The 12,655-nt window shown below is 45.3% G+C and overlaps 1 protein-coding gene across 7 annotated transcripts in view; it reads right to left on the bottom strand.

The window, feature by feature from the left end:
• The window catches only part of HECTD4 (HECT domain E3 ubiquitin protein ligase 4), a 114,920-nt gene that overhangs the window by 46,390 nt on the left and 55,875 nt on the right, over nucleotides 1-12,655 (bottom strand). For all 7 annotated transcript variants that reach the window (XM_084820400.1, XM_084820401.1, XM_084820404.1 and 4 more), the window contains exons 22-33: nucleotides 11,959-12,078; nucleotides 10,554-10,658; nucleotides 9,062-9,225; nucleotides 8,470-8,703; nucleotides 7,547-7,739; nucleotides 7,274-7,378; nucleotides 5,921-6,009; nucleotides 5,491-5,666; nucleotides 4,075-4,210; nucleotides 3,680-3,821; nucleotides 1,289-1,455; nucleotides 14-160 (exon numbers count right to left, since the gene is read on the bottom strand). In XM_084820400.1, the coding sequence (XP_084676526.1) occupies nucleotides 14-160; nucleotides 1,289-1,455; nucleotides 3,680-3,821; nucleotides 4,075-4,210; nucleotides 5,491-5,666; nucleotides 5,921-6,009; nucleotides 7,274-7,378; nucleotides 7,547-7,739; nucleotides 8,470-8,703; nucleotides 9,062-9,225; nucleotides 10,554-10,658; nucleotides 11,959-12,078 (1,778 nt within the window). The remainder of the gene's footprint in view (nucleotides 1-13; nucleotides 161-1,288; nucleotides 1,456-3,679; nucleotides 3,822-4,074; nucleotides 4,211-5,490; nucleotides 5,667-5,920; nucleotides 6,010-7,273; nucleotides 7,379-7,546; nucleotides 7,740-8,469; nucleotides 8,704-9,061; nucleotides 9,226-10,553; nucleotides 10,659-11,958; nucleotides 12,079-12,655) is intronic.

The following is a 12,655-nucleotide window of genomic DNA, read 5'->3' as shown; positions in this document are numbered from 1 at the left end:
GAGACATGCCTACCTTGTGTACGGTATGGTGCACAACAGGCCGATGCTATTTGCACATGCGATGGGATAGCGAGCACAGAGCGCCACCACCGAGGTCATGGTCTCCCCAAAGGCTTCTTGCACTTGCTCCACCATCCCGCCGCAGGTGAGCTCTTCGATCCTGCAGGAAGTTGAACAGTTGAGCCTCACAGCACACAAACTCTTATTTATTATTTTATTTATTATTGCATTTATATCCCGCCTTTTTTCCTCTTGCAAGGAACCCAAGGCAGCTTACATTATCCTCCTCCTCTCCACTTTATCCTCACAACAACAACCCTGTGAGGTAGGCTGGGCTGAGAGTCTGTGACTGGCCCAAAGTCACCCAGTGAGCTTCCATGGCTGAGTGGGGACTACAACCCGGATCTCCCAGCTCCTAGTCCAACACTCTTGCCACTACACCACACTGGCTCTCTTCAAGCATAAGCCACCCTGAGCTCCTTGGAGGAAGGGTGAGTTACACATTTGAGATATGTAGAGTAGGATAGATGGGTTCTTTTTTCTTCCACATCAAGCGATCCATACATTTCAACTGTTTGCTACAATTAATACCCTCCACCTCCTGAACAGGCAAGGTAAAACCCAATAGGTGTGAGGAAATAGATAAACAAATAAACAAACAACATTAGTAAAGGGAAAGGAAGCAGCAGGGAATCAGAGGGCATGTTAACATTACAGACCTACATGAGTTGAACAGTCATGGCCTCTCCTCAGGGAATCCTGGGAGCTCTAGACTGGCATGGAGGCAGGATGAGTATCTCTAAGAGAGAATCCTTTGCACCTCACCAAAAAGACGATGGCCAGGATTCTTTGGGAGAAGCCATGCCAGTTATGTTGATATAAAATCAATTTAAGTTTGTACTGCAGATATATCCAAAGTTACCTAAAAGTAAATCGTATGAGGCCAATCTCACAGGGCAAAGCCTTCCACAATGGGTGCCCATCTACGACACAATTGCCTCTACCATTTTTCCTGTTTTTACAAATCTGTTGGAACCTTTTTACAACCAACCTTGGCTTCCCAACAGTCCAACTGACCATCACAAAGAACTGTCCCTGTGACACATCGTCCAGCTACAAGTTGAAATATGCTTCTCTGTTGGCCGAAGCACAACATGACAGAGCGTGCTCATTGGACCATTTCCAGCGTCTTCTCAGTAAGTCTGTTTCTGCAGAAAATTTTGCCTCTGCACGAACTGCCCTCCCTCCACCCCAGCCCTGCCAATATAAATTTTAGAGGAGAACTGACCGTGGGCCTCCCTGAAGGACCATTGTGACCGGACCCACAAGATGAGTCACACCACCAACACGAACAGCTGCGGTCAGGAGCTCCCTCATATGTACCAGGGCTTGTTTCCTGGTGTTTCCACGGCGCCACCGGGTCTGAGCAGCTAACAGAAAACTGCTGCTAGATACCTGCAAGAGAGGGATGTGTGAGCCTTACAACTCCTCAGCTGGAACATCAACACTGTTTTCTGTTTGACTGACTTGAGACATGATGGCCAGCTGGCTCAGAGCATAACTTCTTCCTTGAAGGATACAAGCTTGCCTTAAGTGGGGTGCAGAGGACAGAGTGTCAGCTTGGATGGGCGGAACCTTGATTCAAATCCCTGCTTATAGTGAGAAAGCTCAATTTTCAAATAAGAACACTGAGGATGACAGCCTGTTCCACCGTCACAGGTCATTGTCAGATCAGTGCTGATCCTGATTCATCACAATGTAGAAGTCAAGATAGTCCTGGCTCTTCTGCGTTGGCAAGGGCCTGTGCAATACTGCTGCTAACTGTGGCCTCCTTCCGACAGCAGTACACCCTTACTAAAGACCTGCACTGGCTGCCAATAAGCTGCCAGGCCAAAATCAAGGTGCTGTTCACAGATTAAGCCCTAAACACCGTGGGATCAGGTTCCCTTGGGGACGGCCTCGCCCCCTGCAATCATGAGAGGAAGCACTTCTGAAGGTGCCACGTGCTCCTGAGGTCCGCTGCAGCACCTACTCTCTGGAACACTTTGCCCATTGCCATCAGACAGGGCCCCACAGTTCTGACATTCAGATGTCTTCTTAAAAGTATGACCAGCTAGCTGTGGTTTGTAACACACGGCATAGTTCGTGGCTTTATTGCTGACTTGTATTGTGTTTTTCTTGTTATATTTCTTTTATGCCATTTTGTTTTATGTTCACTGCTTTGATACCTTTGTAGAAAGTGGTACATACATTTCAGTAATACAATAAATTAATAACAGGTGTGTCAGCTTGGTACAAGCTGTTCCTTGCTTTTTGTGTGTTTTAATTATGCCCGTTGAAGCAGGAGGGCCCCTGTTCCATCCCTGGCATCTCAGGTGGCAGATCTGGGAAAGAACTGGCCCCGTTTACAGGAGATAGCCCTGGGCTGGATGGAGCCATGACCTGACTCAGTGTAAGGCAGCTTCATATGTTTGTGTATGACATTATTCCCCAACACGCTGCCCTCCAGACGCTCTGGACTTTAACTCACAGCATGGCTGGCTGAGGCATGCTGGGAGTTGTAGTCCAGCACATCTGGAGGGCACCAAGTTGGGGAAGGCTGACTGCCTTCTACACACCAGCTTGCCCACCCCTTGGCTTATCCTTGCAGACCCTTCCCTGGGCCCCCTGCTGTCTGAGGCTGAGCAAGAGGTGGCAGGGGAGAGGGCATGCTCAGCCATGGTCCCCTCTCTGTGGAAGGCCCTCTGCTAGCTCACCTGGGCTAATCTTCATGCCTGTTTTGGCACCAGGCCATTCTTCTTTTTGGCTATTTAAACCAGTAATTAATTTTAAATCAGCAAGCTCTGAATGCAAGGCTATCTTATTAACTGAAATAGCCTGTATAACAATTACTAATGACAGCTCTCTTTACAGAAGAAAGCCCTTGGAATGATTATGGACCTGTATCAAAATGGGATTTGTATTGATTGTCACAGAAGAAAGAATCACAGGCAGTAGTGTCCAATGTCAGTCCTACTTAGAGTAGTCCCATTGAAATGGATGGGACTTCAGTTATGACTAACTCAAGTCGCACTCAGTTCAATGGGTCTAGACTAAGTAGGACTAGCAGTGGACAGTACCCAGAATTAGCAATATTCTTTATTATGAAAATTGCTCCATTTACAGTCACAGCTCCCACCATTTTTTAAAAAATAAAGGAGCTACACATGAACCATGATTCAGATGTCCAGAAGTTATTTGCATCGGATATACTAACTGAAGTTAATTTTAGCCAAAAGAATACTTTCCACATCTCCCACTTATGTGTGACAAACATAATAAAGAACAGCACCTATTTTACTCAAGATGTCAGCTACCATTATCCATATAAATCGAGGAAAAGGTCACAAGAACGTTTAATGTTACTGTTCAGGAAAAAAATTTAAATTGCCCAGGTATTCCAGTGTGTTTTATAGCGAGCCAGTTGTGTTTTTAGCATCTTGCTGGAATTTAAAGATGTATTGATTCTTGGCTTCTGCGATTTGTATTGCTTTTTATATGTTATTTTACTGTGTTGTCTTCATTGCTTTTACCCGATACTGCCCTGGGTGCTGCAGAACACACACTGCTATGCAAAGTAGCATTCTTTAACCACAACAGCCTGATAGGCACGCTAACACTTGATGTTGGCATGACTTACTGCTTGGTCTGGACTGGTCCCAATGAAAGCAAACAGCTGCCCCAGCAAGACACTGTAGGTGGGCTTCTCTCGGCTGTCCTCGAAGGTCAGAGACTGAAGAAGGGTAAAGGAGCTGCTTCTGTGGCTAGTCACATGGCGCCGCCTATGGGGTGGGCGGGAAACAGATCTTATTAGAGAGACTAACGGACCTCTAATTCAGCCTTCCCCGACTTGGGATTTTCCACATCTGTGGGACTGCAACACCCACCATGCCTTGCCATCATGGCCATGGCAGCTGGAAATGGCAGTCCAACACAACTGGAGGGCACCAGGTCAGGGAAGGCTGCTTGAACTGCACCACGAGGTTGGCTATTTCAAAAAGGGTTCGTTTTAAAGAAACGGAAGAGGACGTATACCTCTGGCTGGACCTCGTGAACTCCAGGTCTTCATTCGCAATCATTTCAAGGTCAGATGGTGCCGACATGCTGCGGAGAAAGACAGGCTGGCGAACAGCATGAGATATCACCTTTGTTTCAGATGCTGACTTGCAAGCTGCAATGTTAAGAGGGCAGAAAGGATGGCTGCTTGTTAATTGTCCAGGACCACTGTTTAGGAAACTGATGGAACAGAGCAACTGCTCTTCAGGGTGATTCCCCACAAAACACACTCAACACAGGTAGCTTTTCTGCTGGGAATCTCATTCTCTTTTCATAGCCAATTCACAAAGGCACACATCACATTCTGAGAGCAGCAGAGGTGGTATGAGAGCATGCTTGCTGTGTTCAGTTCCAACAGACCTCTCTCCCCCTTGGGCAAACTGGGAAGAAATCTCATCTGCAAGTGGTTCAAGTGTATTTCAGTTTCAACTAAGGAAAAGCCCGGCTTTATGTGCTAGCGCCTGGATGTCGCCAACACCTCCCCCCACCACACCTCAATCCCTGGAAGCTTTTTGCAACTGTTTAAAGGTGTCTGCAGTTGGGTTTCCCCTCCATAAGCTGATGGGTGAAGGCATATTAATAGAAACATATACAGTCTGCTTAAAAAAAATACTTTTAAACTAAGTAGGCAACCCCCTTGAAAATTGAACGGAAGTGCAAGTTTGAAGACCACACCGGGCAAGTAGGTAGGTAGGTAGGTAGGTGCATAAGGCAAGTGGCAAAGGCAGGATCAAACTACAGGTGAACCCGCTGGGACCACTGCTGGTGTTTCATGTCTCTCTTTGCCATTTGTAAATGAGACTGTCTTTTACTGTGGGATGTTATCCTTATGTATAGGAGATGAAGCAGAACTGAGCTAAATAAAGAACAAAACCATACAACCTCCATCCATTTGTAGCCTCTCAGAATTGACACCTGTTCCTTACAACCTTCATGGCTTCTTTCTCCTTACCTCGTTCCCTGACAAGAGTTTCTCTCCCAAGGTTTTTTTGGGTGGGGTGGGGAGGAACATGGGCTGGAAACCTATGAGACTGGTCAGTGAATTTGGTCTGGGGCTGCTAGTTGCTAACCCATAATGGCTTGCTGAGGAATAATCTGGTTTCCAGCTGACTGAGGGAAAGAGGGTTGTAGGTCATGCAGATGGCAATATGGAAAAGGTCCATGGGAGAACACAAATGCTCTAAAGAGTTTGTGAATTGCAGGAAATTGTACACTGCAAAAACAACGCTGTCCACTGACAGTGTCCATGAAAGCTCATGCTAGAATAAAGTTGTTAGCCTTTAAGGTGCCACAAGACACTTCACTGTTTCTGCTGGAAACTGTGCATTGCAACTAGTTCATAGTTTAAGATGACAAATCCCTTTAATCTTTCCTTTTTGCTGCCACCATCATTACCTGGTGTCTCTGCAGGCGTGCCAGATATACTCCTAGTGAGCCCAGACTGGGCAGCAATGGTGACGTGCAGCAGCAGTTCTGCTCGGTTCATCAGACTCTTTACCAGCGTTTTCGTCTTGGCCATGGGATGCAAAGGCTTCTGGAGCTGGGAGATTACCTCCTGAAAGAATTTCTCCCTAAAAAGCAGCGAAGGTAAATCCAAAAAACCAGACAGGTTGGATGTTCATTATATCTTCAAAAACATATGGCGAGAACATGCAATGTTCTTCAAATCTGAGGCTGCAGAGAAGAGCTGGATACTGGGAACCTCGGAATGGAAATGAGGGGTTGGGATCTACTCATGCAGCAGTCCAAATTTACCTCTGCCCAAATGAAGGAAGGGACAGAGCTCAAGAAGAGAACCTCTGCCAAATCCAATAACCACACTAACCTCAGCGAAAGAACCATATTCTCAAGATCACTTCCATCAAAAGAAATATCTTTCATTGAGCAGAGAAGTTCCAATTCTTTCATCTTGCTCTAAAGGAGGAGTAGAAAGGGAGTCCAGATATACGAGTCAGGGGATAATGGGGAGGTTAGCTGATCATAAAACTGAAGGGCAGGAAATGCCCAGTGCCCTTTGTGACACCAGATTCTCCTTTCCTCTTTCGTGAACACAGGCAGCAGCACCGCACGACACAGGCTGAAGCAGGAAGGCAGCACCCCTCCCCAATCCCCAGAGCAGACAGGCCATCTACAGTCAGGCTTCCTCTGCCTTGCCCCAACGGCAGGGACACAGCCACCCTTCAGAATAAGCAGAAGATTCACTGGGATTCAAATCCTCTAATTCCCATATTGAAAGCCTCCCTGACTGATCAGCCCAGATAACAGCTTTCCCCAGCCAGATGTGCTGGACTGTAACTCCCATCATGCCCAGCTGGCATGGGGATCAACTTAGGCTGCAAGTCTCTATAAACATATGAGTGAGGAAGTCCCACATCATGAGATGTACGTCCAAGTAAACACAAACAAGATGGTGCCATTCATTTGGTAAGAACTGGGTCTCTGTGATCGAGGAAGTCTGTCTCCAACAATAAGAGACAGGCTGCAATAGGGCAGCCTTGCCCAGCCTAGTGCCCTCCAGATGTGTTGGACTACAACTCCCAGCATCCTGGATCCCAGCATCTGGAGGGCACCAGGTTGGGGAAGGCAGGCATTAGGGGTTGGCCCTCACTGTCACTCCCTACTTGCAAATCTCCCAGAGGCATTTCGCTGGCTACCACTGAGAAATGGACGCTGGATCAGAAGTACCGTGACCTGAACCAACATAGCAGTTCTCATTGGCAAGAACGGCCAACCCTCAGTCTCAAGAAGAGTTCGAGTAATGCTGAAATTGCCTCATACCCAGGATCAGACCCATTCTTAGATGATCTGAAAGCATTAAAAACCTGGCAGCTGTCTTTGCAATTGACTCGTATTTGTGGTTATTTCCAACTGCTTTATTTCATTGCCATATCATGCACACTGGCAAAACCCTGATACACTTTGGAGATACCTTTCCCTTACATATATGCTCCTAGAAACTATGTGTTCCTGGAAGCAGCAGCAATCATAATTTACAATCTAATTTCCAACAAAGGGTCAGTCTGTCAGTTTTAAAGAGCACATGATTTACCCTTGTGCACTAATAAACCAAGCACAACATTTTATAGGAATGGAAAAAGAGCACAGCAGTTCAGAAAAAGCACGTTCTGAGTTCCCCCAGCCTTACTAGTATGGGTGGGGGACAGCGAATGATGCATACCTCATTAAAGTGATAATCGTAAAAGAAGGGCACGTTGTTCTCCAGTTTCCCGTGCATGGCATCCTCCACTTCACTTTGCCATTTCTGTTCTAGTTCGGCGACACTCTGGCCAAATAAGAAGAGCACCATAAAAGTGGTGGATCACCATTAGCTTATCAAAACATAAGGAAAAATCAGAACAGCAATTGTCTCATAGGAGATGTACATTTTAATTCTAAAAGCACCGCAATCTTCTTTCTCTCTACAGGACATTTATTTTTATAGCATTCTTACCTGCAGTTGCCTTTCCATGGCATTTAGCTTCTTAAAGGTTTCTCCCATAATTTTACAAAGCAAGTCATACTCCTCTGCATGCTCCTCTTGATACTGAAAGTTTATGAGGGACTGGAGAGCATCGACCAGATTCAAGTGTTTGATCACACATGAAACCACCATTTCTTCCATTATGTCTGGCTGGATCACCTCCCTGTTGAAGGTGAAAACTAAAAATAACAGATTGGCAAAGAGGTGTGTCTTGGCACAGTGACCATTCACTAGACTCATTTGGTTCAATGACAAGGTTTGTAGGGCCATGGAGAGGGGGGCAAATGGAAAAGCTGCTTAACGGACCAGGGATCTGTGGAAGCTTGTGGTCAGTTTGGACATCACACTAAGCTATGGTTTCTGTTAACCATAGTTTAGAATACAAACCATGGCCGAGTCTCCAAATGTACAAGCAAACCATGGAGCTGCTTTCCTGCTTTCATATTTCATCTGCTCAGCATGCCCACTTCTAGGTACAGTGGGCTCCAGAAGCAGAGCAACAGCTTTAACTATGGTTTATCAACTCAGATATCACAACAATCCAGAAGCGCCCAAATCATGGCTTATAAACCTACTTCAGTTCAAACCATGGTTTCTGATTCTGGTTTACCATATATGGTTTGGCAATTCAGAAATTACAGTAAACTATGGTTAGGGTGCAATTCTATACATGTTTAGACTGAAAAAAATCCTACAACTCCCAGCATTTCCCAGCCAGCACACAATAATGACTACTGAGGGATTAAAGAAATATCTCTCTTCAGTTTGCTTACTTGATGTGAAGCTATTTTAAACGCAGGCATTTGACAAAGTTACAGGCATGCACAACCAAAACCAAAACCAAAACCTGCATTACGAAAAAGAATGGGGAGGATGAAAAAGCTGTTATGTACCTGATGCTAGGTCTAAACTGAGGCCGAGCTCGACCGGAGATTTCCCTGAGTTTGATCATGATTCCAGGAGGCAGCCTGATCCGTGGCAGGTCAAAGTAGTGACCAACAGGGGGAACGAGAACATCTGATGGGTAGGTGAACTCACGATCTTCGTCGATGGTGAGAGGCAGTGGGGAAGGGCTTGGCGTGAGGGCTGGAGAGATTACACCATTGGCTTCTACTTGCCACTGGCACCTGGAAAGTGAAACACAGGTAGAAAGTCTTTTGCTTCTTTCCAACCCAGACCTGTCTTTCCAGTTTTAGCATGCTACCCTGATGTATAAGGCCTCCAAATTGGCTTTAGCATTCCCAAAGTAAAGCCGATTAAAAAATGGTGTAATTAAACTGTGTGCTCTGTCTTTTGTACACCTTGCAAAGAAATGCACTTCTTCCTCGATAAAGGTATGAAGGCCTTAAAGCAGCTTCACCAATAAGCCATTCCACAAACTAATTGAAGCTTAGAAGAAACAAAAGCTTCACAAACACCTGGCATCTGGCTTGGAGAACCAGCGGACTGGCCTCTCTTCCACTGAGCCATATTCACACTATTTACCTCTGTAAAAGTTTGGACCTCAGAAGTTCCTGACATGTCTCCTCCTCTTTGGTTATTTCTGGTCCATTATACAGTATCCTCAGCATAGAGCAAGCCAGCACAGACAAGCCTAAAGCAAGGTCTACCAAGAACGGTAATCCACCTGACACGTCTTCTGAGGACTCCTTCAGAGGGGAAATGCGCACACAACAATTAATGTTATTTGCTATTGTTCTCGCTTTTCAGCCCCAAAGGGCTAATCATAAAATATAAATTAAATCACAGACATAAAATATAAATAACAATATGATTACAATATAACAATATGAATAAAACCAGGAAAACCGAAGCATTTAAAATAGTCAAAGCAGAAGCCAACTGTGCAAATAAAAAAATATGGCCCTGCTCCAAAGTAGCTTCTCTTCTCTAATCTAATCTGAATCACATAATAGATTTATTCTGAAAATGATGTCAGAAGCAACATCCAACAAATTGGGGGTGTGGAGAGAAGCTGCAGCTGGGAAAATGCACACATCCCCTTGCACACTCATAAAAGGCCTATCAATTTACTGAACAACCTGGTTATTATAATGCCAGAACTGAATAAGATCCAGGTAACTGGAATCTGAAAGGGAAAAAAGAGTGAATAGCGACAGAAGCGGAAAGCAAATGCCAGATGCCTCATTAGAACCTTCAGGTGCAGCGCTCTCCTGAAAACAGGAAGAGGACTTTTGTCTCATGGCTGCTGGACCCTCTCCTCTCCTTGGGCTGATCCAAACATTACTAAGGCAGTGCAATTCCTGGCAAAAATGACTTCCTCCACAGTTACACAGCTGCACTGATGTCTCAGGTGAGCTGAATTTCATGCAAAAAAGCAACTGAAGCACTGTGGTCATATTTGAATGGGTGCCTTCATTCCAATCCTGGCCCACCTCTGTGTTCTTAAGAAAGGCCCAATGACCAAAGTCCATCTTGTGACCCAGGAAGCATTCATCTGATTGCTACCTTTCCAAGGTTTCTGTGTTGCATTCAGGCACAGTGAATTAACTGAACTGTCCCCTTAAGTAGAGCCCAGCATCCAGATGACCCCCTCACCAAACACACACTTTTATCCCTTGGACTAGAAGAAATCCTGCAGCAGGCTTGTGGTTAGAGCCCTACTGGAGAACTGCACAGAACTATGTTTAGTAAGCACATGATGTTATAAACACTTGTGTAGACCCTGAATGGTGGAATACAGTCAAGATTCAGGTAACAGTTTCAATCCCACAAGACAGCCTTCCCTAATCAGGAGTCCTCCAGTTGTGTTGGACTACAACTCCCATAATCCCCCCTCCAGCTGGAGAACACCAGGTTGTGGAAGGCCGCCATAAGATGCCAGGCAGTACCATTAAGGTAGTCGCCAAAACACCTGTCCCAGTTTCTCTTTCCTCCTCTCCATCCCCTGCTGGATCTCCAAATCTAGCATATTTAGGCTTAGTTTGGTAACTGTCAGTTAATGACACAAGCATACCTGTGCTCGGACAGTGCAAGCAAAGCCCCACATTGCTTTGTCTGGGGTGTTGTGTTCTCGGCCACTCCTCATTTCAAAGGAGAAGGTAACGGTGTCCCCTTCCACCTTATGTTTTGAAAGGGCAAAGAAAAAACAATAGACTCCATTAAGCAAGCAACCAAATGTGGGCAGCCATCTATCAAACACTGATTTTCCACAGCAACATCATGGTATGTGTGTACTGGGATGACAAGGCATTAAAGCAACTTAATCGAACTGACTTTATACAAAACCACAGAAAGTCAACTGGGACAGAGCCTAGGCTGGTCCCTAAGCAATTAGATGGACTTCCAAAAGAATAAATTAAACAGTGTGTGTATTTTATTGAGGTTCCTTAAAACTGCTTATAAGACTCTGCTAAAGCACACAGAAGTACGCACACCTTGTTATTGATACATGTCAGCCACTAGTAAGCTCTGTCCGAAACATTTGCCTCTGGCCTCTATCAACAGCAACTGTTATGATTATTTTCCAAGAAAATGTTTGTTGTCCTACAAAGTGTCACACTGAAAAAGGAATCTGGCCCTCAGAGCAGCTAAGAAGACGGGGAAAAAGGGAGGTGGAGGACCGGGTATGTTGTGCCTTGTGACCCATCATCAAGGCTGAAATTCAGATACCTAAATAGACCAGGAAAGCTGCAAAATTTGCCACCAAGTCTGATCACAGCAGAGGGCTACAGAAAAAGTCCCTTTCAAAATGTTATGAGCACACAGGGATTGGAAGGAGGTAACAACCGTTCTGGATCCATAAATGCATTTCTCTAAGGCAGGGATGGGCAACCTCTGGCCATTCAGAGGTCTTGGCTTGCAACTTCCAGCAGCCTCAACCAGCACAGCCAACAGTGAGGGAAGACGGGAGTTGACCAGGCCAAAACATCCGGAAGGCCACAAGTTGCCCAACCCTGCTCTAAGGAAAGGTGGCCTTTATTATTAACCACAGTGGCACAATTATTTCAAATGTTTATTTTTAAAAAATGACTCCTCCCTCCGCCGTTCTTTTTTTAGGTTTTTTAAAAATAAAAGATTACAAGACAAGAAATAGCTAGTTTTTCCTTGTACATTTCAAGTTATAAACAGTATCAGAAAATCCAGGTTCTGCAAATATTATAGTCCCAGAGCTGTTTTTGTTTTACCCTTCCCCGCCCACGCCCTGCCCCTCAATCCACCTTTAGCAAACACTGAATTCAGATGCTACAAGCTTCTATGCACTGTTTTTTGCTGAGTGTATGTATGTATGTAATAAATGGAATCCATTTTTCTAGACAGTCATCCTCAAAGAACAGGTTACATGCCCCTTTAATCTGTGTTGAAATCTTGGCTGCAGTTAGAGAGAGAAAAAGAGAAAGTGAGAGATGGCTATTCTGTACCTTTACTAAGTCTTTGGGCCAACCAGTTCCTAAGACGCTACGGCTGCCGTATCCAAGAGTATTGCCCCCGTATTCTGCAACCTTCCGACTGTTTGTGTTGGGGCCCGCGTATATCACCAACTTCAAAAACATGAAAGACACTGTTAGGGTGGTGCAAAAACAAAGAAAACGGCAGGTTTATGGCAGGTTGGATATTGAAAGCAATCCCTAAACTGCTCTGAAGGAGACATGCAAGTGGCATCCTGATTTTACATACCGGTACCCTAAGGCAAAGAGGTACCTCACATAGCTTGCATTTTTCCACCTTGGATTCTTACACTGCCTCCCCTCCCTGCCAAAGCTACTACTGAACAGGAGAAGCGAACAATTTCCTCTGAATCACCACTGCTTTTAATGGTTTACTACAGGCCCAACAGCTTCTACCAGACGGGTCTCCTGCCCTGTTTCACAGTTCCTCAGGTCAAAGTAATTGCTGCTTCCCTCAAGTCCTACATATGGTCACACCGGGACATGGGGCAATGGGTGTGGGGGGATAGTAGCACCTTCCGCTGCTTTGTCCATCCCACACACATACACACTGAGACAGTACAAAAATGCATCTTGTAGGGTCAAGACACTATCTAAAAGAAGCCCTCATTCAGACACACAGCATTTTCAAAACAGTTTGTGTTATTATTTCCTAATGTGCAGTTCGGTG

The sequence above is a fragment of the Heloderma suspectum genome, chromosome 13, assembly GCF_057233095.1.
Source record: "Heloderma suspectum isolate Gila_16-S chromosome 13, 16-S_ref, whole genome shotgun sequence".
Lineage (NCBI taxonomy): Eukaryota > Metazoa > Chordata > Lepidosauria > Squamata > Helodermatidae > Heloderma > Heloderma suspectum.
The sequence above is the reverse complement of the archived record's forward strand: the minus strand, read 5'-3'. Positions and strand labels throughout refer to the sequence as shown.